Genomic DNA, 24964 nt, shown 5'->3' with positions numbered 1-24964 from the left:
CCAACAGGAATGCAGGACTAGAAGGGATCTCCTAGTCATCATCATATTCTCCAGCTATGACAAGCACTGAGTCATAAAGTCCCTCTTGTTAATTTATCACAGTCCATCTTAAGAGTCATTGGGAATTTTCTTGGCAGGCTATTCCAGAACCTCACTCTGACAGAAGGAAACTTGTTTCTGATTTGCAGCCCACATTTTTCATAGCCTATTTTTATCTACTTGTGCTTATGCCAATGCTGTCTTCTAGTTAGTAGTTGTTCTTCCTTCTCATTCTCTAACCTACGGTCTTACATGCCAATGAAGAACGTGGCCTTTTCTTCCCAGAATCCCTGGTCTACTTGGAGAAAAGACTGTCTATTTTTAGTTCCCTCTAGCAGCTCACACCTGCCCCTCTTCCAATCTGCAGGGTGGCTTTGAGGTAGAGCCCTGGTTTCATCGCTGCCAGGTCATGCTCTTCCCATTGCAGCCATGTGAGGAAGGCTGTACACAGCTCCTTGCCTCCAGCTGCAGAGGAGCCTGTCAAGAGTTTGACAAGATGCTAGAACATGATCACACCTTTTGAAAAGTGCATGAGAAGAAAAACTCATTGGTAGGTAGGACATCAGAAAGGCAGGCCAGAAGCAGGCAAATTTCTCGTTGGTCAGCAGGAACTTGACATTTTCTCTGCAAGTCTGCAATAGACACAGGGTTCCCAGCAACCATGGGGTGCTAGGTTTACCAGCAGTGTTTTAATATACTCAGAGAGTAAGTCCTGTCCACCCATGTTTCCTCCCAACGCAGCTTCCTCCTGGCAAGTGCTGAGAGGTGCATCTGTGCCTGGCAAGTGCAGAAACCCTGAAGAGGTTTTGCTTCTTGAAGTTTCCCATGGATCAGGAAATCCATAAGGATTCCTTAGGAAGCCCCTGGTACCTCTCCAGGGGCCCAGAGGAAGGGAAAATGAAAGCACACCCTGCACAGTGTCCTGGTGACATGATCCAACAGGGGAATGGCATGGACATTTTATTGGACAGGGTGAATATAACTAGCTGGGAACCCTTCTGGAGTTGTATGCTGGTTTCCAGGCAATTACATCTCGTATCTAACCCAAATGAGCCAGGTGATATTTCAAACCAAAGAGAACTGCAGGAATAAGATTAGCTGATGCAATCACACCTTGAATTTACAGCAGTGCTAGGCAGCTCCATGAACGGTGGCATACTCTGTACATGATTATGGTAAATTCAAGCCCTTGTTTGAAAGCATCTGGTTTTTTGTTGTCTTTTTTTAACAGTCCCCCAAACACAGGTGCTGGATAAAGACTTCCTTTCCTCTGACAGGTGAATCTTTCATTTGATTGTGGATAACACTTTTGCAAATATCAGCTCATTTTCTTTCTATTACAGTCTTTTTCATACCTGTGACAAAACATATTCACTGCTCCCCTGCTTCTGCAATCCATTCATCACAACTCTTCAGTGGCAAGTATTTTTTCGTAGTTCTCCTAATACTAGATATTAGCATGCTACAGCCAGTGAAGGAGGCAGGTTTCCCCATTCTGGGAAGTCTGGCATTACTGGGTACATGCTTTGCCACAGTACAGCACCTTTGGGCTAAATTCCACTTTCTGATGGAAAAAAGCTCTCAGCCCCCGCCGCCTTCAGCAACAGCTGCTTGAAGGTGTTGGAACTTAGCCTTTAAAGTAGGCAAACCCAACAACAACAAAGAGTACCGGAGGATGATATAAGCTCTAACTTACTCAAGGAAAAGACTTTGGAGTCAAGAGCGTTGTCTCTTCTACTGACCATTGTGCTCATCTCAGGGACCAAAAACACAGTCTCTTTTCTCTCTCACTGGCACCTCACATCCAAGTGATCCCACAACTACCTGCCTGAGATACGTCAAAGGTTCTTCACTATACGTCTGTGAAAAAAAGACTTTGGGTGCTTCACCAGGAAGGCCTAAGAGACAGGCTGACCCACCAAAGAACAGAACAAGAGCTGATACTCCCAGCCAGGCTCTGGTTAACTTCCTCAGCTAGTAAATCTTGAACCTCATTGAGAATCCCAAACATCCTCTGGAAAACATAGTGAGAGGGGGACCAGGAAAGGAGTTCAGGCAGAAAGCTGGGGTATCAACAGTGAAGACCAATATTTTTGCTGTTGACTAATCAGTAGTTGTTCTATGTGGATGGTTTGTTCACAACAGCTGATTTTAATGAATCAGACGATACATTACACAAAGGGGAAACATCTTGGTTTCTCAGGATCACCCCACCATCTGGATTAATTGGAATTTGACAATCACAGATTAGAAAGAACCAAGAACCCTGCTCCCTATCAGCAATTCAAGCATCTGCTGAAGCAAGTTTGGGATTTTTACCACTTAGTGAAGATTTTTCTAGATAATGACAGCACAAAAACAACCCCACAAACATGTGAGATATGTCTGGTAAAGAGCTTAAATAATAATAAAAAAAAAACCTCTTGCATTTTTCCCCCTGGGAAAAATGAGAGCCCTGCTACACAATCAGACCCTGGGCTGCAGGGGGGCCACAGTCCTACAAGGACAGATGATGCCGCTGTGCTGGATACAGCAGGGGGCTATTTATATTGCAGAACTGGGCTATCCACCCCTGGATACAGACAGCATCAATCTTACAGCAATAGCGGGAGGTAAGGTAGGTTTTGTGCTGACCACCTATCTTCTGCTACAGCTGGAAATCTAGGAATAATATAGTTTCAAACATTATTCATCGGGTTTCAAGATGGGTGCCAAGCCCTGTGCAGCTAACAGCTGAGCAACCAAGTTTTTGTCTTTCCTTCTACAGAATTATTACAAAGTAATTTCCCTCCGTGACCAGTTTAGGCTGTTCTAATGCACAGTCATAAATGAGACACTGACTTTTAAAAATCTTCCTACCCCGAGGGTGGCAGATGAAAGAATAGGTCACAGCTTTGTTCTGCCGCAACATGTCTGGAAGTGTTGAGAGACATGCTTTCATTACAGGGAAATTTCCACTGTCTCATTGTTTTCTGAGAGTTTGCTGCCTACGTGTAGAGTATAAAGGAAATACTAGGCTGACTGAAATAGAAGACATTGATTTGCTCACGCTGTTTAAGCAGCAATATCTGTCCTACTGATGGCTGTGTCTATTGGAAAGAGCACAGTGACTTCCACCTGTAACATAAACCTTGTGTCACTTAGCCACTCAGCGAGCATGCCCAAACCCAGGATAACATCAATTCATTTAATAAACCTGAATATTGTCTTTGCAAAACAAAGCTATCAGTGTATGGGAAGGCCCTGACACTCTGCTGGGAAGGATGTTGCTCAGACAAATTCAGCTGCTCAAGTAGATTGCTCCTTTAACTCTGCCTATGACCCGAGTCCCCGGTGTAATACCACTATTTTAATGTAACCAATGGCATCAATTAATTCAGGGGATGTTCAAGATAATGAGGAGTTTGTCCTGCAGCAAAAAAGGTCTCCAATGAAGTGTAAAATCTTGGAGGCCCAGAGTATGAAGCAATTAGCAGATTTTGATAATAGGTGAGAATGAAAAGGAGAAAAACAGACGTGAAAGAAAGTTAAATACTTAATGATTGCATTATCTAATAGTTAAGATCCCTGTGCTTAGGGATGTATAGTATCCCCCAAATATTAAGGCTGCACGGCATTTCCCATGAAGATATCTTGGATTCACCTGCTTGTCATTTTCTTAAAGCTTATGCATTATACAGAATTTTTCATGCTGAGTGTTCTAGACAGTTAAAATGAAAGTGAGTCAAGTAATTTCTAAGAACAAGGATAATAAAAAAAATGCATTTTTCCCCATTTCAAGGACATCTGTTAGTTTTTTGACTGAGACACTTCATCTCCCTCGCACCACACAAACTGAACTCTAGCTTCATGGGTCTTGACAAAATCCATCCAAACTGGACCATACTTTATGACTTTGAAAAATCACAGGCCACGCAGAATCATGGATGTTTCTTAGCAGATAGTAGACAAAAAGCCATCCCTAAATCATCCCTGGAAACTCCACCCTTGCTGAGTATGTTCCATCTCTTTGCAGCTGCTAAAGCACCCTGCACCTAGGCTGTCCTTAGGTGGTGACCAAGCTCACCCCACCTGTGAGTCACTGCAGTTATCACTGTGGGAGGGTGCACTGAGCTGAGAGCTAATTGGGTTTTCTCTCATAAACGTGATGACCACCATGCTGGTGAGGAAGCAGCATGCCAAAGAAGTGCTTACGCAAGTCAGTTGTGTGAGGAAAGTCGTAGGTTTGGCTATTGTGACTGGGGCTGGACTAGCTGGGGGATGGGACAGCAGGAGAGGGAAAGATGGTGTGACTGGGGTAGAGGATGGAAGATAGGGAGCTTCATTTTCTGATGAGGATAGAGAGAAGGATTTACCCACCAAGGACTCAGGGTCTGGGAGCAGCTCTTGGGCAAAAAATAAGTCAAGGGATTAGGGGAAAGAACTGAGGTGGAAAAAGCATGTGTTGGCAGGACAAGACAGATGACTAGGAGCAGGAGGGGGGCAGAGGTAGGGTAAGGGTGTGACTTGAGGTGGTATGGAGTTTGTGAAGGCAGAGGGGGGAGAGGAGAGATGCTGACTTGACAGTGGTGGGGCAGAAGGCAGAGGAGCAAAGGAGCTGTTTGTTTTCAAGGGCCTGGCAAAAATAGGGCTGGAAAGAGTATGGATGAAACAAGCAAAAAGTTCCTGGTGGTGCATGTTGCTCTCCAGAGTTTGTGAGGGAACCTAGGTGTCCTGAGACTCTCACCTCATTTACTGCCAGAAAGTGGATTTGAAAGGCAAGTTTTTAATGCTAGCCCACAGCACAGCGATCTGTGCCTGCTGCCATCCTCACCTTCATTAGCTGGAGAGGGCACACTTACCTGGGTTGCCTTTGTCAGTCCCTGGAAGACATCCTTGTTGTGGATCTGTCACAGGGCTATTAATGCACCTTGTAGATACTCATATCATGACATCCTTACTAGGTCAAGTTGGCTTCAAAATAAATCTGACCAGGACTGTAAAAAGCGGTGCAGTGTAATCTGTGCCAAGACTCTGAAATCAAGCATTCAGAAGTTACAGAAGGCTGGAATTAGAATAATTTGTGCAAATTTAATTTGGCTTAGTTTTGACATGTGTGACTTTATGTAAAAAAAAGGCCTGAAAGGAACCTCAAGGAGCCATGTGGAGATTCCAGTCCATTTCTTTGTCCCAAGGCAGAATCAATTATGCCTAGAGCATTCTTGACAAATGTTTCTTTAATCTTCTCTTGTGAGACAGACATTAATAACATGATCGCATACTTTCTCTTAAGGGGATCCTGCCTCGGTTCATAAAATACACCAGGACCATGCTGTGGAGAAGACTGGGAACACAGCTGGAGAAAGGATAGGCAGCTTGTGGACTGCTGCCCTGGAGTACTGCCTCTGCTTCAGAGGTTCTAGGCAGTCATTTAAATTAGGCTTTTCCCAAGTGTTTGTTAATTGTTTTCTGTGTTTTCTGGATGCTCAGCTTGAAAATACTGCCTGTGATTTATTTGTCCCTGCTTGGCACCCTGTTTTGACACTGTTAGGGATTTAATTTTACCACCACCACACAAACAGCACAGCCAGTGTTGTATTGCTTGTCAGTAGGATGTAAACCAAAAATTCTTAAGCACAGTGCTCGGCACTGGCTGTCTTAAGTCACTCATCTCCCACTTCTCATCTGACCTTGCCCTGTGCACTCTGTCAGCCTCCATCTCCCCACACTTTGCTTATTCTGCTGAAAGTACATGTACAGAGCTTTACAGTCATGAAGGATGATTCCCAGTTCCTGTATTTTGTTTGCGGACAATTCCTCCAACTATTTAAGTTCAGATTCCTCCATAACACCTCATCCTCAGAGGTATATTAATTTAGTGTAATTAATTACACTAGTCTATTAATTACCTCAAGGAAAAGCCAGCTAACCTAATAAGAACTAACAGCATATAGGACAACAGGAACTGCTGTAGCAGGTGACAGGATTGTGGAGGATAGAAGGGACCTCTGGAGGTAATCTAGTCCAACACCCTTGCTCAAGGATCGTCAGCTGGATGTGGTTACCCAGGACTGTGTCTAGTCAGGTTTTGAATGTTTGCAGAGACAGAGACTCCATACTCACTCAGGTCAATCTGCTACAGTCTTTGACTATTCCTACAGTAAAAAGTGGTTTCTTGTGTTCAGGTGCTGTTTCATGTGTTTTAAATAGTGCCTACTGCTTCTTGTCCTGTCAGTGGGCACCACTGAGAAAAGCCTGCCCCCCTCTTCTTCATTTCATCCCACCAGGTATTTATACATATTGATGTGATCCCCCAAGCTTTCTCTTCTCTAGGCTGAACAGTCCCAGCTCTCTATGTCTTCCCTCACATAAGAGATGCTCCACTCCCTTAATGATCTTTGTGGCACTTTACTAGACACCAGCTGGAGGCCAGTCACAAGTGGTGTCCCCCAGGGCTCAGTGCTGGGTTTAGTCCTGTTCAATGTCTTTATCAATGATCTGGATGAAGGCATTGAGTGCAGCCTTAGCAGGTTTGCAGATGACACTAAGGTGGGAGGAAGTGTTGATCTGATGAAGGGTAGGGAGGCTCTTCAAAGGGATCTGAACAGGCTGGACCGCTGGGCTGAGACCAATGGCATGAAGTTTAACAAGGCCAAATACCAGGTCCTGCACTTGGGGCACAACAACCCTATGCGGTGCTAAAGACCTAGGGGAAGGGTGGCTAGAAAGCTACATGGAGGAGAAGGACCTAGGGGAGCTGATTGACAGCCAGCAGTGTGCCCAGGTGGCCAAAAAGGCCAATGGCATCTTGGCTTGTATCAGAAATGGCGTGGCCAGCAGGTCCAGTAGAGGTTATTCTCCCTCTGTACTCGGCACTGGTAAGACCGCACCTTGAATACTGTGTTCAGTTCTGGGCCCCTCGCTGCAAGAAGGATGTTGAGGCTCTGGAGCGTGTCCAGAGAAGAGCAACGAAGCTGGTGAAGGGGCTGGAGAACGAGTCTTAGGAGTGGCTGAGGGAACTCAGGTTGTTTAGCCTTGAGAAGAGAAGGCTGAGGAGAGACATTACTGCTCTCTACAACTACCTGAAAGGAGGTTGTAGAGAGGAGGGTGCTGGCCTCTTCCCCCAAGTGACAGAGGACAGGACAAGGGGCAATGGCCTCAAGCTCCGACAGGGGAGATTCAGGCTGGACATCAGGAAAAAATTTTTCACGGAAAGGGTCATCAGGCACTGGCAGAGGCTGCTCAGGGAGGTGGTTGAGTCACCATCCCTGGTGGTATTTAAAAGATGGGTAGGCGAGGTGCTCAGGGACATGGTTTAGTGGGACATAGGAATGGTTGGACTTGATGATCCAAGAGGTCTTTTCCAACCTAGTGATTCTATGATTCTATGACTCACTCCAGTAAGTCTGTGTCTTCCTTGTAGTGGGCAGCCCAGAACAGGGCACAGGATTCCAGATGTGGTCTCATCAGTGCTCAGTAGATGGGGAAGATCACTTCCCTTAAACCGCTGAGACTGCTTTTCCTACAGCAGCCCAGGGGATTGCTGGCTGCCTTTGCTGTGACGGCACGCTGCTGGCTCACGACCAGTTTGATGTCCACTAGAACCTCTCAGGTCCTCCTCTGCAGTGACCAGCAAGTACTGCTGCACTGGGTCATCCTTCCCTGGGTGCAGGACTTTGCATTTGCCTTTTTTGAACTTCATGAGATTCCTCTCTTCCCAATTCCCCAGCCTGACCAAGTTGCTCTGGATAGTAGCACGCTATCATCTGGTCTATCAGCTCCTACTGCTTTGTATAATCTGTAAATTTGCCAAAGATGTACTCTGCCCCATCATCCAGATCATTGATGAAGATGTTAAACAGTATAAGGACTAGTAACAGGATACAACCACTAGTGGCTGGCCCCTAGCTGGACTTTGTGCCACTGTGCACAATGCTCTGTATCTGGCCATTCAGCCATTTTTCTGATACACCTCGCTGTCCACCTATCTAACTGATACTTTGTCAGCTTGTCTACAGGGATGTTGTGGGAGACAGAGTCAAAAGCCTTACTACAGTAAAGGCAAAAGGCATCCACTGCTCTTATCATTCACCAAGCCAGTCATCTTTCTGTGGAAGGCTCTCAGTTTGGTTAAGCCAAATTTCCCTTTTGTAAATGCATGCTGACTACACCTGACTACCTCCTTGTTCTTCATGTGTCTGGAAATGGTTTTCATGATTTCTTGCTCCACCACCTTTTCAAGGACTGAGGTGAGGCTGAGCAGACTGTAGTTTCCCAGACCCTCCTTCCTGAAGACAGGAGCAACATTTGGGAGCCTCTCCTAATTGCCGTGATCTTTCAAAGAGTATTAGCCAGCTTCCCCAGCACTTTTGGAACCCCTGCTCAGGGCCTGGGGTTGCTGGAGGACACTCTTACCAAGAAGGCCTCATTCTGGGTTGCCTTCCCATGCCTCCAGCTTTTGTACATTTCCTTTTTATGTCAGTTTAGTCACGAGATCCTTGTTCATCCACACACACCTCCTGCCAGCTTTGCTTAATTTTTTTCTTATCAGGATGTACCACTCTTGAGCGTGGAGAATATGATCCTTATTTATCAAACAGCTCAGCCCCTGGTTTCTAGTCTTGTCTTGTTCCTGGTCATGGTGAGGACAAGATGTTTCAGAGTGTCTTATAAACCTTTCCATACTTTGCAGGTGGCTATATATCCACCCCTATAGAGACAGAGTGATTTGACTTTAAATAGCATGCTTCATACCAAGAAAATGGGGTTTGGTATTGCCTACTTTGGTGGTCAGTATCACCAAGGCATGTGCCAATCAGTGATATCCTGCACCAGTGACCTTCAGAGTCCAGTTAGAAATATAATTTTCTTCCTGTCACCTAGTGGGAGACTTCTTATCTCAAGCCTCCCTTACTAAGCAGGTATTTCTAGGGTCCTTCCATAGGTATGGAGAAAAGAGAGGGTCCTGTAGGTGAAGTGTAAGAGCAAACCCGCTTGAGAACTAGAACAATCTCCTAGAGAACTCTCTCACCTTCCAGTGACTGGAAAAAAACTTACTACTTTAAGGGACTGACATATGCAAAAACTACTTAATTTAAAAACACTTCCTTCTGCTGCTTTTGGAAGTGCCACCTTTCCCGTTAATTGCATTGTCCCCTTGCTCCTGTGCTCCAAGGCAAAGATAATATCTCTTTGAACTCATAATGGCATCATCAGCTTGATATGGCTTAAATCCAGGCCAATAAAAAAAATAAGTGTAGCACTTCCCTTAAGTCAGATGTCCTGAAATGACTCCTTTATAAAAAGGTGTTGTTAATGCTAACAGACTTTTTCTGCATGTAAGCTCTTTTCTTCTGTGTCTTCTGGAGTGACTGCTGGTCCAATCACTCTACTTGTGCAATCTCACCCATTTCCTTTCTGTGTCCTTACGTGCCTACTCATTGTTGCCTGTTGAGTTTGACTTTGCTCTTCCTGCTGGCTTGCAACCTCTCACAAAGTCTGAGGCAACTGCTCATCCAAGTCTTGCAGAACAGCATGTGAGCAATAGAGGCGGGGTGAGATCGGGAGATAAGCTTTGTTGACCACTAGCAAAACAATGGACTGTACGCTTAACAGTGCTGTTAAATACACAAAATAAACAACGAGGGGAAAAAAATAGGTTGCTTGTAACAATAATGGTCACAAAATGTTCAGGAGGAAATGAGATTCTGGAAAAAAGAATATATTTTTTAAGGAATGCAATTGTCTCCATTGATTTCTGAGGCTTTTTGGTGCTTTCATGCCACTGGCTTCTTGTCTCTAGCCAGTTAGATCTTGCTGCCTGATCCTGAATCGTGCCTTGTAAGAAAGGCTTTTGAATTATGTCTAATAGGCTGAAGCATAGGCAACATGGACTGCTAGTCTGATCAAATTAGGAGGTGTGCTCTGTTGTGCAGAATGTAAAAGATTTTGCAATGTCAAGAAGTCAACAGGGAATTAGGGGAAATAGGCGTTTTTAATGGGAAACACCCAGGACTCTTGTTTTAAAGACACAGCAGTGAGTCTTTTTTGTTCTGATTCCTGTGCCTACTTTTAAGCTTTGTGTTTGCAGACCCTCTAACCTGTCCACATATTTGCTAAATTTTTATATTTGACAACTCAGTTTCAATGCCACATTTTCCCAGATGTTTTAGAGATCTGGGAGAGAGCTCTCCATTTAAAAGCAGCTGTGTCTCCATCTCAGGGCAAGGACAGCTGTCAACACCAGATGTACAATGCAAGATGCAGCAACAATTAGTAACCACTTGCAAGCCAAAGATGAAGGAAGTAGTGTACGATGGTGATTAGTGAGCAGCCAGGGAGACGGATCATTAAATCAATTAGAGTACTTGGCACAAACTCAATGAAGAAAATTAAAATACTGTTACATTTTTGGCCACTTCATAATTAACTGTGCATTTTCTCCCAGGTTCTGAGGACAATCACCACCATTAACTCCTGGCTGCAAATTAAAGATGCTCAGTTCATAGGTAAGGTATACAACAACCATGCAAGTTCAGTTCTGTGGCTGATGTATGTACAATGACCATTGCTGGCTCTATTCAATCATTTTGCTATATGTTGTGCACTGCAGAACAATCGTTACTCTCTGCAGACATAAGTGTATTATACTCCCCATAGTTTGCCTTGTGAATATTGAGAATGCTCCTAATCCACCAAGCGCTGTTGTTCCTTTTCCTCCTTAGGGAGCTGGCCGTCCTGGGCAGACCCATATCCATGCAATTATTTTCAGCCAGGGTAAAAGCAGCTGCAACAGCAAGAGCTGGATGAGCATTTCATTGCAGCTAAAGATGGCAATTTTGGTCTGCAGGGAGCCCTTGCAGCAAGCACAGCATCCCAGGCAGGCTCCACAAGGCATTATGCTGCTTTCTTTGCTTCTTTGACAATGCAGATGTCTATTCCCAATGGCCCTTTCTCCTTCTGCTGGCACCTCACACTGCATGCAATGCTTTCTTTCTGAAAATTATTTCAATAGGAACTAGTGAATCCTCTTCCTGTATTTATAAGAAGGCAGAGGTATCCTCATCACCCTAGTGCAACATTCCACAGCTGCCTGAAGGAGGAAGTGGAGAAAAATTTCTTCTGTTGGCTATTGTAGGTCACTGTGACAGCTTGGAAACAGCCTGAGTCGTCTACCCTGCCCAAGACCCAGCCAAAGACTAGTTCTGCTCCCCTGTCTCAAGTTAAAGCTTGCTAGCTCTGCAAGATTTTCATGAATGGACTGAAGGCCTCAGGGATCAGGCTGGCTTTAACTCTCTTTATTTAGAAAGTCTCCTCAACAGCCAGTTTGGAAATAAATTGGGAAGGCAGGGACATAGAGAACATGGGACATTTATGGGCCTTTACACCAATAGTGCAGAACAGAGAGCCCCAGTAAACTCTGGGGGAGGGGGTCACTTTAATTTCCTGCTGTAAGAATGACCCATTTGCTCCTTGGTATTCCCTTTTCAGAAACAGACAGACCTGCTGACAGCAGGGGAAAATACAAATAATAAGCAAATGGGTATCAATCTTGAGCTGCTTGACAGAACCTAATGTGATGGTACACACAGAGGAGCCCAATAATTTTCTAGATTTGAACCTTTTCACGAGTCTAAGGAAACAGGCATAGTTTTTGCTTTCCAGAAAACAAGTGCCTGGAAGGAAAGCTGGGGAGGGGCTCTTTATCAAGGAGTGCAGGGGTAGCACGAGGAGTAATGGTTTTAAGCTGAAAGAGGGGAGAATGAGATTAGATATTAGGAAGAAACGTTTTCCTGTGTGGGTGGTGAGGCCCTGGCACAGGCTGCCCAGAGAAGTCGTGGACACCCCATTCCTGGAGGTGTTCAAGGCCAGATTGGATGAGGCTCTGAGCAACTTGATCCAGTGGGAGGTGTCCCTGCCCATGGAATGGAAGGTTGGAACTGAGTGATCTTTAAGGTGCCTTCTGACCCAAACCATTCTAACCATTCTACAATTCTATGAAGACTTGTCAAAGGCTCATCAGACCAACAGAGCTTCCCTGGCTCTGTACATGGTAGTTTTCTGGAGTTATTTATGAAGAACGTGTGGTCAGACAAATGCTGGAGCAAGGGAAACTGCCCAACTGAACAAGATGTTCTCCTGGCACAGTGAGAAACCTGATGCCTCTTTCAAGAGCCAGTGGATAAGATCAACTTTAAACCTATGCAGAACTTCAGTGAGGACTTCCTCAGAAGGAGACATTTATCTGCTTAGAGAGTCACTGATGTTTCTGTGTGTTGCAGTGTTGCCATGAACCTGTATTTGGTGTCTTCACTTGTTCTGCTATGGTGCAAAACTGGGAAACAGAAGTTCTCTGTAGCTCCTGTTACATTAAAACATTGGGATCACTTGGCTCTATTGGTTTTGGCAAACTTACTTGGAGTCTTGCAAGGCCTAGGTGCACCCACACACATCCAGATCAGCAAAACATCAGCTGTTCTCTGAAGCAATTGTTGGTGATGACATATTTTGTGACAGGAAATCATTGCAAAATGCTGGGTTCTCAAGATTAAAAACTTCTGTCCTGCTCAGAAAAACAAATGCAACTGGTATGTTCTAAACATGGATTCCTTCAGATTTTGTTCTGGGACAAAAATCAAAACCACTTTTCAGGATTTATTGTCTAATCATTAACACCTGGGCAGTTGGTAAATTTGTTACTGTTTCAATCTCTGATTTTCTGCTGGAAAAAAAAAAGAGGAAAGTTAAAGTTCAACCATAACCATTGAGTCTGCACATGCCAATCAAACAACAGACAAGCCATTACAACATCTCACTGAATTATTCCACGGATAATTCCCTTGGCAATATAAAGGAATTAGATGCAAGACTGATAGATCCATTAATAAAATTTTGATTCACCAGCATAACAATGCTCAAACCAGCCTTGAATGATTGCATCCTTATCAGGCTAGAGGAGGTAGCTCTCTCAGAACAACCCCCCATAAGAGCTGCAAGGTAAGTGAACAGAAAATCTTCCCACTGATCACCCGTGAAGGAAGCAATGGAGAAAGGAAAAACAGGAGTTCCCTGTGCAGGAACTTGTCTACTGCTGCATGTTGGAGCAGACCTATTCAGCATTTGGTTTAAGTGACTGGATGTGAAGTTTATGGTAATATGTTCATGTGATATGTAAACAGAAAATGAAAACCTCTAAAAAAAAAAAAAACCTCAAAAGCACCTTTCCTCCTCTTCCACTGAGTTCCTTAAAGCTTTGTTCTACCCAGAAAGAGTTCTGATTTTCCAATTCACTGCCACCTTATGGTATTTCAGAGAGACAACACTTCAGTAATTTCTATGGGATGCTTCATATTTTCAGGCAGCCTCTCTGGGAACTTGATACTGCAGAAACACAGCAGCTGAAAAACTGCCCCTTGCATCCAGATTTGGAACAATATTAACGCTGGATTATATTTGCTTGTGAAAACTGATGATTAAAACGTCTATTCTATCTATATTTGCAGATCCTAAAGGGAGGTCACTTCATCAGCCAAGGCGCCAAAAATAAATAAGAAGTTTGCAATTTTGTCGAAAGATACTCTTTCAGTCTGAAAAATAACTACCTCACTCATGATTCTCCCAAATGATTTTCTCAGTCCATTTTTGAAATTGAGGATGAAAGCTTAACAAATGCCCTTGTCATGTGTTTAGCGCTTGTCAGAGAGTAGTCTTAGCTAAAGAAAGATCTATGAAAAGATTAAGAAATTGGAAATGCTTTATAGTTTTCCATCCCTTCTACTAAATAACAATCCTCCTCTAAGCACACCTGTGTGGTTTCCTGGTAGAGGAGAAGACACTGGGACGTGAATGGACAGGCTTTGGAGAGTAGATTGGTTAATTATTACTTGGAAATGTGGGCAGGATTGCCTAATAGGAAATAGAACAGCTGGGATTTTTGTAGTGTGCATTCCTCAAGTGGATGGGTAGGCTGGGTATTCAGAAAATCGAGATTAGCGGTAACTGAGAGTTTTAGGTTAGATAGGGATTGTTTTTAGGGCGATTGTAGGCAAAGGTTGTAGCATATGCAGGAGGACAAGCACAAAGCTGTTCTCTTGAGGTAGCTTTGTTCTTTCTAAGTGAACAAAATTGATTTCCCATTTGTATTATCAGGTTGGTGACACATTATAAAGCTTTAAGGGACATGTTTCAAACAGACACTGTCAGTATAAATGATGCATTGGTCTGATTTTTATTTACTACTATTCAAAGCGACAACAACTGCTAAAAGCAAAGAGCTCACCCTCCCCCATCTGCTGTTTTTCAGACTGACAACTCTTCCAAGTGACAAAGCTCAGTTGTCTCACAATAGTTTCAAGCTGGAATGTCTGGTGGTGCATTTCAGGTGGAGGAGAAGATACGTGACTGCCTAGTTGCATCTTCATTTTGTCTTTTTTATGCAAGAACACTCTTTAGAGGACTAACCAATCCTGTAGCCCTAACTATTGACAACTAGTTGAGGCTGGGGTCAACAGCTATACCAAAACAGGAGAGAAGAAGTAATTTTTGTGATTGGCGGCTTATTGAGACTGTGTCTCAGCAACATTTGAGCCAGTGGTGTCTCAGAGGGGAGCTGGAATGATGAGCACGGTGGGGTGGTTAGGGGTGGCTGCAATACCGCTTTGGTACTGTCATTTCAGACTGTCTCTTTTACTCTTTGTTAGGGCACACCACCCTTAACTGTCAGGTTTCTAGCTGTACAGAGCTGCACAGGTAGCTCATGATGAATCAAACTTAAACAATCCCACATCCTTTGTAGTAAGTGAAACCACTCATCATTTATCAGGCAGAGGAAGAAAGATTTCCAGCAAACCGAGCACCCTGGGGCGAGCAAAGTGCTGAACAGGACCATTTTGAGAGACTAGATTTGTTTTCTGCTTTAGAAAACAGCTCTTGTAAAGGATAAATTTTAGCTGCCTTTGGCCAGGTCTTTGTTTGCTCACATAGAATGTCTTTCAGAATGAGACTGAAAAAAAAAAAAAAGGAGATCTGGCAATATTTTGATGCTTTGAAAAGAAAGCAGCAGCTCTTAGTTAGACGCTAATACTGGCAAAAAAAAAAAAAGTGTTTCTGCTAGTCTAAGTTATTTTGTTTGTGTTACAAAATATTCTGGCAAGAACACTTTTTTTTTTAATGGCATAAGCAAGTGGTGCTCAGTTTTGCTGAGATCTGACGAGTAATTTTACTGAGGTCACAGCACGGAGCAGTGCTGGTGCTCCCTCACCAGGGCTGGGAACTGATGCCCCTGGGGATGCTCCAGAGCTCTGAAGAAGTACAGACTCTTCCAGAACAGTGCCTGGGACTCTGGCCAGGGCCAAGCAAAATCCAGCCGTGGTAGCATTGAGATGTGGAAATAAGGGCCAGTTTAGTGGCTCTGATACAAATTGTGTTTCTTATAAAGAGGTCCTGCGGATAACACCTGAATTTGGAGATCTTTATAAGAGTCTTGATGTTCTTTTCCTGTTGCTTGGCTCAGTTTCTGCCAAACAGCTTTACCATCACTTCACGTGCCATCTCTGTGACTTCCAGCACATCGTTGTCATATTTTTTAACAAGTCACCTCACCACTGTGCTACCTTTTTCCCCCAGCAGCTGAGTCTTCCCAACCACTACACCAAAGGCCTACAAACAGAATCACAGAATGGTTGGGGTTGGAGGGGGCCTCTGGAGATCATCTAGTCCAACGCCCCTGCTAAAGCAGGTTCATCTACAGCAGGTTGCAACTGATCTGGTGAAGGGTCTGGAGCACAAGTCTTATGATGAGTGGCTGAGGGAACTGGAATTGTTTAGTCTGGAGAAGAGGAGGCTAACTGGAGACCTTTTTGCTGAACATGAGCCAGCTGTGTGCCCAGGTAGCTAAGGCAAACAGCATCCTAGCTTGTATCAGAAATAGTGTAGCCAGCAAGACTACATCATCGCCCTGTTCTTGGCGCTGGTGAGGTCACACCTAGAATCCTGTGTGTAGTTTTGGGCCCATCACTAGAAGCAGGACGTTGAGGTGCTGCAGTGTGTCCAAAGAAGAGCAATGAAGCTGGTGAAGGATCTGGAGCAGAAGTCTTATGAGGAGCAGCTGAGGGAACTCAGGTTGTTTAGCCTAGAGAAAAAGAGGCTGAGAGGAGACCTTATCACTCTCTACCACTGCCTAAAAAGAGGCTGTAACTGGGTGGGTGCTGGTTTCTTCTCCCAAGTAACAGTTGATAGGACAAGAGGAAATGGCCTCAAGTTGTGCCAGGGGAGGTTTAGATTGGATATTAGGAAAAAATTATTTACTGAAAGAGTGGTGAAGCATTGGAACAGGCTGCCCAGGGGAGTGATGGAGTCTTCACCCCTAGAGGTGTTCAAAAGAGACATAGACATGGCACTTCGTGACACGGTTTAGGGGGAACGGTGGTGTTGGTCTGACGGTTGGACTGGATGATCTTAGAGTTCTTTTCCAACCTAAATGATTCTATGACTTCCATGATCATCTAGTCCACCCCCCATAGGTGGACAGGGTGGCAGGTTCACCTAGAGCAAGCTACACAGGAAGAAGTCCAGGTGGGTTTTGAATATCTGCAGAAACCACACAGCCTCCTGAGGTAGCTTCTTCCAGTGCTCTGTTGTCTTCACAGTCAAGAATTTTTTCCTTATGATCAGGTGGAGCTCCCTGCATTTCAGTTTGTGCCCGTTGCCTCTTGAACACTGTATGCACCAGCAACAGCCAGTTCAACGTCTTTGCCTTTCCCAACTTGATGAGACACTCGGGGCAGGCCCACAGGAACTGAGTCCCTGCTGGTTTTAGGCACAAATCCTGTGTCATGGTATTAGCCCTTGTCTGGATAAATTTCAGTAGTTAAAACTGAGCAGTTGGGCTCCCAAATTCAACCCTCTCAAAGGAAAGGGGAAAGGGAAATGAGAGGAAAAAGACTTGCAGGTTGGAAACTAAACTACAGCTTTAATTAAATTATAAGAACAATAATGATGAAAGTAATTACAAAGTGATAAAATATATACAAATACATGAGTTTGCACCCCCACCCCTCAATGACTCTACGTTGCCACAGATGCTGCAGAGCAAACATAAGGGAATTGGTAGCGGACTGAGCTCTGGAAGTGAATTCAGGAACACAGAGATCTGGGATCAGGAGCAACCAGACAGATCAGGTCCTCACTGGACGTCAGCCATCGCAGAAGAGGGTGAGACCCTTGTGATCTCTCAGTTTTATACATAGTATGACGTATATGGAATGGAATGCTCTGTTTGTTGATTTAGGGTCACCTGCTCTATTCGCCCCTCACAGGTGGGATCCCCTTCTGCCAGCTCGAGAACGGCCTTGGTTAAGCATTTGCATTGTCCTTCATACATACCAATGCCATGTGTTATCGCTTTGGGAGAAGAACATTCAAAAACATGCAGTTAGCTTTCATAGAACAAAGTTACTTAGAATGCCTGAGATGGGAGTCAGAACCTGACACCGAAAATGCTGGCAAATAAACTCTTTAAGACTTGTTCTGGAGTTTTAGAAAGCGAGCATCCTTTATCAGTGCTGGGCAACATGAGGAATGATCTCTGTCAATCGTGTGCAGCCAGACAGGAGCTGGGACAGAGCAGATTTCCCTATTACATGCGGGTGGATAAATTTTCCCAGAAAAATTATGCATATTCTATTACTTTCCAAGGTCTAATTTTAATGTTATCATACACTTCACAACAGCCAAATCTCTTGCTAATTTGGAGCTTTGGAGCCAGCTCTGCCTGACCTTGCATTTGAGCCAGGGAAAGGCTGCAAACAGAGGGGATTGCAGAGGAAGAGACACCTGTTCAGCACAGACCACACTGAGCACAATGCATTGTCATCTGCAGAGAATGAGCAGTGTCTGGGAAAACACTGTTTGAAAGAAAACACTGGAAGAAAACATGCTATCAGAGGGACATTGTCTAACTTTCAAAAAATACAATTGCTTCAATGCTGGAGAGGGACTGTTTACAAAGACTTGTAGGGACAGGATTAGGGGTAATGGGTATGGACTGGAGAGGGGCAGATTCAGACTAGATATTAGGAAGAATTTCTTCACAATGAGAATGGTGAGGCACTGGCACAGGTTGCCCAGGGAACTCGTGGCTGCCCCATCCCTGGAGGTATTCAAGGCCAGGTTGGATGGGACCTGAGCAGCCTGATCTAGTGGGAAGTGTCTCTGCCAATGGCAGGGAGGTTGGAACTGGATGGTCTTTGAGGTCCCTTCCAACCCAAACTATTCTATGATTTTATGAAACTTAACTCTGCTTTAGCTTAAATTAAAAATATTCCACTTTTTGTAATAATCATTTCTTGTCTCAAACTGACTCTAATTTAGCTCAAACCACAACACCATGTGGTTCAGTGTCCATTCCTGGAGGGATATAAAAGGCGGGTTGATGAAGTGCTTATGGATCTGGTTTAATAGCAGACAGGTACAGTTGGGCTTGATGATCTCCAAAGTCTTTTCCAACCTAGTGAGTCTATTTTGGGGGCATTCAATGCGGAGAAGGACTTGGGGGTGCTCTTTGATGAGAAGCTTGACATGTATGTGCTCACAGCCCAGAAGGGTAACTGTGTCCTGGGCTGCATCAAAAGAAGTGTGGCCGGAAGGGTGAGGGAGGTGATTCTGCCCCTCTATTCCTCTCTTGTGAGACCTCATCTGGAATACTGTGTCCAGTTCTGGAATCCTCAACATAAGAAGGATATGGGGCTGTTGAAGCAGGTCCAGAGAGGAGGGCTACAAAGATGATCAGAGGGTTGGAGCATCCCCCATATAAGGACAGACTGAGAGAGTTAGGCTTGTTCAGCCTGGAGAAGGCTCGAGGAAAACCTTATAGCGACCTTCCAGTACCTGAAAGGGGCTACAAGAAAGCTGAGAGGGACTGTTCACAAAGGCTTGTAGTGACAGGATGAAGGGCAATGGGTATAAACTGGAGAGGAGCAGACTTAGACTGGACATAAGGAGCAACTTCTTCATGATGAGGGTGGTGAGCCACTGGCACAGGTTGCCCACGGAAGCTGTGGATGCCCTGTAACTGGAAATGTTCAAGGCCAGGCTGGATGAGGCCTTGGACAACCGGATCGGCTGGGAGACATCCCTGCCAGTGGCAGCAGGGTTGGAACTAGATGATCTTTAAGGTCCCTCCCAACCCGACCCATCCACTGACTCCCTGTCTGGGGGCGGTGCCAGGTCCCCCGGGGGCGGGGGAGGCGCCGCGCGCCCGATGAGGTCACAAGGGCGATCGGCCCCGCCCCGGTGGGGGGAGCGGGCGGTGCCGCGCTCAGCGATTGGCCCGCGGCACAGAGCTGGCGCGCGGGCTCCGGGCCGCCTCACGGCCGCCAGCCAATCGCGGCCCTCCTCCCCTCCCCTCGCCCAGCGACAGCCAATCGCGGCCCGAAGCTGGCCTCCCATTGGCTCCGGCGCTTCCGCTCTCTTCGGGTTGGCTCGACGATAGCCGGAAGAGAGGAGGCTCCTTCCCATTGGCTCCCCCATCGCGCTGCTAGGGCGGTGGCGGCGCCTTCCCATTGGCCCCCAGTGGGGGGGGCTTCGGGAAGACTCGGCCGCGCCCCCCATTGGCTGCTACCGCTTACGGGCGTTTCCGTAATGCCTCCGCGATTGGTCCCGAGGACGCTCGGGTGTTTCCGTACAGCCTCGGGGCTGTGACGGGCGGGGGAGCGGGTGCGCCGCTCGCGCCGGCAGGGTATTCACAGAGAGCGGTTAAGGCCGTTGCGCAGCGTAGGGCGGCGGCGCGCATAGGCGACTGCGCGGCTTTGGCGCACGCAGAGCGCGCAGCGGCAGGAGCCCCGGCACGCAGCGGAGGCAGCAGCAGGGACAAAGGGACCGCTCGGCAGGAACGGGGAGGGGGGCCCGGCGGGGACGCAGCAGGCGCCGGGAGAGAGCGGCGAGGAGGCTTCAGCCCGAACGGGCGAGTCCCATGTGCCTTGGACTCCCCGGGAAGCGGCAGCAGCAACAGCAACGACCGTCGCCGCCAGCGCTCTGAAAGCCGGCTTGAGGAGGAGCCGCCGCCGCCGCCATGGCCTGTGCCGCCGGCCGCCGCCCGCAGTGCGGCCTCGCCCGCCTGAGCCGCCGCCAGCAGCCCGTGCAGGCGCAATGAGGAGCCGCGCCGGAGCCACCGCCTCAGCGCCGCGATAAAAGAACGACGAGAAACCTTGAGGGAGGCCATCCGGGCCGCTTCACCCCTTTCCTCCTCCCGCTGCGGATCCCGCCGCCCGCTGCCGGATCCTCTTGCGCTGGGCCGCGCCGCCGCCTCTTCTCGGCGGAGCCCCCGAGATCCCTCCGCCGGGGAGGGAAGGGAGGGGGTAAAGAGAGAGAAGGGGGGGGGAAAAAAAAAAGGAAAAGAAATAGTCCGCCTGCCCGCCGCTTCCCTGAGCGGCGAGGAAGCGGGGAGAGAGATAAGAGAAAGGAGAGGAAGAATAAGAAGAGTGGATTAAAGGAAGGGGAAGAAAAGAGCCAGGCGGGGTCGGAGGGGCCGTACCGAGCGCCTCCGCCCCATGTGACTGCGCGCGGGAGGGGGGGGCACGGGGCTCGCACCCCGCTGGGAGCGGGGGGGGGGGTAGCGGGGCGGCAGAGGCGCTCGGACCCCCCGGGGGGGGGGGGATGCCGCTGTGAGCGGGGGAACCGACAGGGAGAGCGAGAGAGACCGAGAAAGCAGAGAGAGGGGCTTCCCCGAGGCGGGGGGTCCCGGCGTTCCATGTGGCGCCTTTTCTCCCGCTGAGCCAGCCAGGAAGGAGCCGGGGTGGGGGGGGTGGGAAAGGCAGGGACAGAAGAGGAGGGGGGGGAGGGAAGGGGGAAAAAATAAATCCCCAAAAGAGGTTGATCGGAGTTGGGGGGCGTGGGGGCAGGAGCAAAAAAAGGAGGCAGAGACCATGTCCGGGCGGCCCAGGACCACCTCCTTCGCGGAGAGCTGCAAGCCCGTGCAGCAGCCCTCGGCCTTCGGCAGCATGAAAGTGAGCCGTGAGTATCGCTGCCGGTCTACGCGGGGCGGGAGGGGGGCGGCTGTCTGTCTGTCTGGCCCTGCTGTGGCTTATCCTCCCTCCCTCCCTTCGCCCCGGTTGAGGCAGATCCCTTAACTCCCCCCCCGCACCTTAACCTTGAATAGGCGCACGCTGCCGCCTGGGCTTGGGGCCTGTTGGACAAAAAACGCTGGTGGGTTTGTCCTCTTCCTTAGCCCTCTGACCGCTGCCAGGCCTCTGCTAATCAAAAGGCCTGTTTTTTTGTTGGTCTCTTTTTTTGTCGTTTTTCTTTTTTTATGTTTTTTTTGGAGGGGGGTTTCCCCCTCCCCCTCTTTGTGAAACGCACCGAGAGCTCCATATTTCCCCTTATTTTCCCCCTCGAAAGGTGGAAACGCAGGTACAGCCGTGACATTCACGTTCCTTATGTGTTTTTTAAGCACATCTGGCTCTGTAGGACAGAGAGAGGCCTATATTTCCTTTTTATTTCCCCCCGCGAAAGGTGGAAGTGCAGCTGGGGCTGTGACATTCACATTCATTATGTGTTTTTTAAGCGCTCCTGGCTCTGAAGGAGGGAGAGAGAGCGCAAGCTTGGAAGGTTTTTTTTTCCGTGCACCCGTAGGTCGGGTGTGCGCACCTTTTAGTCCAGCCCATTAAAAAAAAAAAAAAAAAAAAGGAGGGGAAAGGAGGCTTACAAAAGGTGTCTCTCTAATATTCTCCACGCTCTGGTAAAATGCTCAATAGCAGGCAGAAGAAAATTGTCCTTTTGACATGTGAGCCTATGGAGTAGTTTCGTCAAGCTTGCTGTGCTTTTTCCAGTTTTCCAATCAGAGGAATATTTTTAAAAATGAGGCCTGTGATTTGTTCTGCACAGGCAGGTTGAAAATCGTGTTTAATATGTGCCCATCCTTTAGGTTCTAGTTTGTGGGATTAGCAGGTTTATGTGAATTAAAAATGTATTAAATCTGAACAAATGTACAGTGTGAATAGAAAAAGGCCCAGTTCTGAGTTGCTGACAATTTGCTGTAGGCTTACAATAGGAAATTTCTCAAGTCCCTGTTTGAATATATTCATATTGGCAACTAGATTGTTCTTCCAGATTCACATTATTAGCTTAGTTTTTAGAGAGATTTTTCTTACAGAAATGCAAGGTGGTGTCTTTATAGAATGGGGAATGCTCGATATGCGTTACCGTTCAATTGATCCATTTGATATTTGCACGCAGCCACACCTGACATGGCTGTGTGTGTGCATATATATCGCATTGTTTTATGTATTTCATGCCAAAGTACTGTAAGATTGTGAGCTTTTTGGCAGATCAGAAATTCTGACTTTTTTCCGCACCGAAATGTCTTCCATTGCGGTTGAAGCCTTGGAGAGATCATTTGGTGTGGAGTCTGTAGTCTCCCTTGTATCTGCATGATTGCTGTGCCTGCAGCCCTTCAAAAAACGTGGGTGCAGTTAACCCTTGTTAGCAGCATGAAAGCGTATGTTTGATCAGATCCAGCATCAGTATTAATTAAGGATTCTCGATTTGTATGGATAAGACCTATGAGTGACTCCATTTTAATTTATTGGTTTACTTTGTGCATGTGGAATAGGAGGCAGGTCTCGTTGATTAGTATTTCTGCAGGTGGCTGTCTAAACCAAGTAAGACCTAGACCTGTCATGTTCAGCAGCTAAATTTGTCTTATTCAAGCTCTGCAGCTTGATTCTTGAAAGGTCGTTGATGCTCCTTTCCCGTTTATTTGAGGTCAGTGACTAGACAGATGCTTGCCTGTGAAGAGGGTGCTAACTGATGCAGACTAACAAGTTTGCAAATACGATTCAATCCCAAGTGTATTACACTGAGGGAGAAACAAAGGCCGTAGCATAAAGCACACGCACTTGTGATAACCCCCACAGTCGCTCTAGTCATGTGCTCCTGGTCCTTCTGCTGTCTGGAAAAAAATGTCAGAACAAAGCAAGAGCCACATACAAGGACTCTGTGAGAAATCCAGCTTATATTTTTGATCAATCCATCCATGCAAGACAGTCCAGGAAGTTAACTTTGTTTTGTAAGGGAGACACATTCCTGAGTGTCAAAAAGGGTTATATTTTTCTGCTTCTCATGAGTTGTGGTAGCATCTTATGGCATGATGTAGCAACTTATCTGTTACCAGTGTTGAGTGCCTGGTGGAAAAAAGCAATCACTTGTGTGGTGAACAGAGATTGTTGGGGTCTTTCATTTTCCTATTTATCGACTTAGTTACGTTCTGAGCTGTTTGAATGAAAGCTGGGACAAGGGAGTCCTCATGAGGCAGGTGAAAATTGGTATTGAAAAATGGATCGGTATCTTCTGAGTCTCTCGGATATCTTTAGAACCTCTGTCTTGGTTCAGGTTTCTTCCAGATCATCAGGGAGCAAAACATACTCATTTGATGTCAACCTCCTTGCTTTTATTTGTAAGCCCAGAACAGGGGTGAAATTAAATGATGAAGTCAGTCTTACTGTGGTGTCTCCGCAGCTATTACTGCTCCTAGCTGAGCACTGCAACAGTTATTTAGGAAGGACAGATGAGGAAAGGGTTGATAAAGTGGAGGAGGGCTCACAGATCCTGGTGTTGCCTGGCAGGAGCGGTACTAAAAGCATATGGTGACTGCTCTTCTCTCCAGGCTATACTGGGGAGAAAGAACAAGCAAAAATTTTTCATCTCTTCTCTAATAAATTATGTGGACTTGATTTATAAGGTTTTGTTCTCAGAAGTTGGTAAGAAAGCCTGAGCCTTGAGTGAACGAGTAGATTACCAACACCTTCTCTGGCTCTTGGGAAAAATGGCTTCTCATGTTTGTTGCTTTTATTGCTCTGTTACAGGCATTACAAGGGTTTTAACATCTTTGCAAAAGAAACCCTGTGGTCTTCTTGTATCTCTTTCAAGGTATACCAGCATCAAGAGCACCTTCTGAAATCTATTTTTACCGTTCTATATTGCTGGTCTTGAAAACAAACCACCATTCTTTCCACTCCACAAACCCCCCATTCTTTCCACCATACCCATGTAGATTGCTACATTGAAGTAATTCTCGGGTTGGTTATTCTTTGGGCAGGTCTCTAGGCTTTGCTTGCACAACAAAAAAGTATGTGCGCTTCTTGTGTTGAGCCTGCCCCTCTAAAGGAAGGAGAGCTGACCTTCCGGTTTTCCACTTGCTGATACTATCAACCTGCTGGTTATAGGAAAAGAGAAGAGGTATGAGCTTGAAGCTTTCTTTTGTTCTTCACCTAGTTGTTCTTGCATTGCTTCCAGATGTGTGTTGTTTCCCAAATGAGACAAAAATAATCCTGAAATATAAAGGGTAGTCATGCAACACATGACCAAAAATATCTGTATAAAAATAGAAGTCTCAAAGTTTGCAGTTTGAGTATTTTCATCTAATGACTGTGGAATTGATTTTATTTTTATTTTTTTCCCTTCGCTTCTGGAAAATAAGTGTTTCTGGTAACACTGAGTCCTTGTAGACAGCAGTACTTACTATGAGTGTAGCCAAATATCTGCAAATAATGTCATGGTTGAGTTTTTTGTTGCATGTGTGAGTGTCATGGCTCTGTAATTGGTTATGCAGGATTTGTTAACTTGGAAGGGTGAGGAAGGCAAATTTACTTGCTTAAGCTAATTCTAAGGTTGTACACATACTCTTGGTTGCAAAATCTAAAGGACAATCCTGTAATAATTAATTTTGGACTCTCTGGAAGAATGTTATAGTGGTGCCAGAGTTGTTTTTTTGTTGAAGATTTTCTTTTCTTTGTAGATTTACTGTTTGTTTGGGGTTTTTTTGTCTTGTACACTCTCCTGAAAGCACAATAGCTTGGTAACCCTATACTGCAGTGTGCTGTTCTTGCATGGTACTGCTGCTGGCACATCAGCTTGATGCCTCTTTCGTTAGTATGACAGCTCTTTAAGAAGT

At 46.1% G+C, this 24964-nt stretch overlaps 2 protein-coding genes across 3 annotated transcripts in view; both read left to right on the top strand.

Annotated features, from left to right (window-relative positions):
* The window catches only part of GPR156 (G protein-coupled receptor 156), a 53571-nt gene extending 32997 nt beyond the window's left edge, over window positions 1-20574 (top strand). The window contains exons 13-14 of one of the 2 annotated variants that reach the window (XR_008451614.1): window positions 10466-10526; window positions 11156-20574. The gene's annotated coding sequence lies outside the window, so the exon portion shown is untranslated. Of the gene's footprint in view, window positions 1-10465 lie in introns of both variants that reach the window. The other variant, XM_054076217.1, reaches the window with a different exon arrangement.
* Window positions 20575-20860: 286 nt separating this feature from the next.
* The window catches only part of GSK3B (glycogen synthase kinase 3 beta), a 157600-nt gene continuing 153496 nt past the window's right edge, over window positions 20861-24964 (top strand). The window contains 1 exon segment of the mRNA XM_054086228.1: window positions 20861-21027. Coding sequence (XP_053942203.1) covers window positions 20940-21027 — 88 coding nt within the window. The 5' untranslated portion in view covers window positions 20861-20939.

Source organism: Cuculus canorus, chromosome 1 (assembly GCF_017976375.1).
Source record: "Cuculus canorus isolate bCucCan1 chromosome 1, bCucCan1.pri, whole genome shotgun sequence".
Classification (NCBI taxonomy): Eukaryota; Metazoa; Chordata; class Aves; order Cuculiformes; family Cuculidae; genus Cuculus; species Cuculus canorus.
The sequence above is the reverse complement of the archived record's forward strand: the minus strand, read 5'-3'. Positions and strand labels throughout refer to the sequence as shown.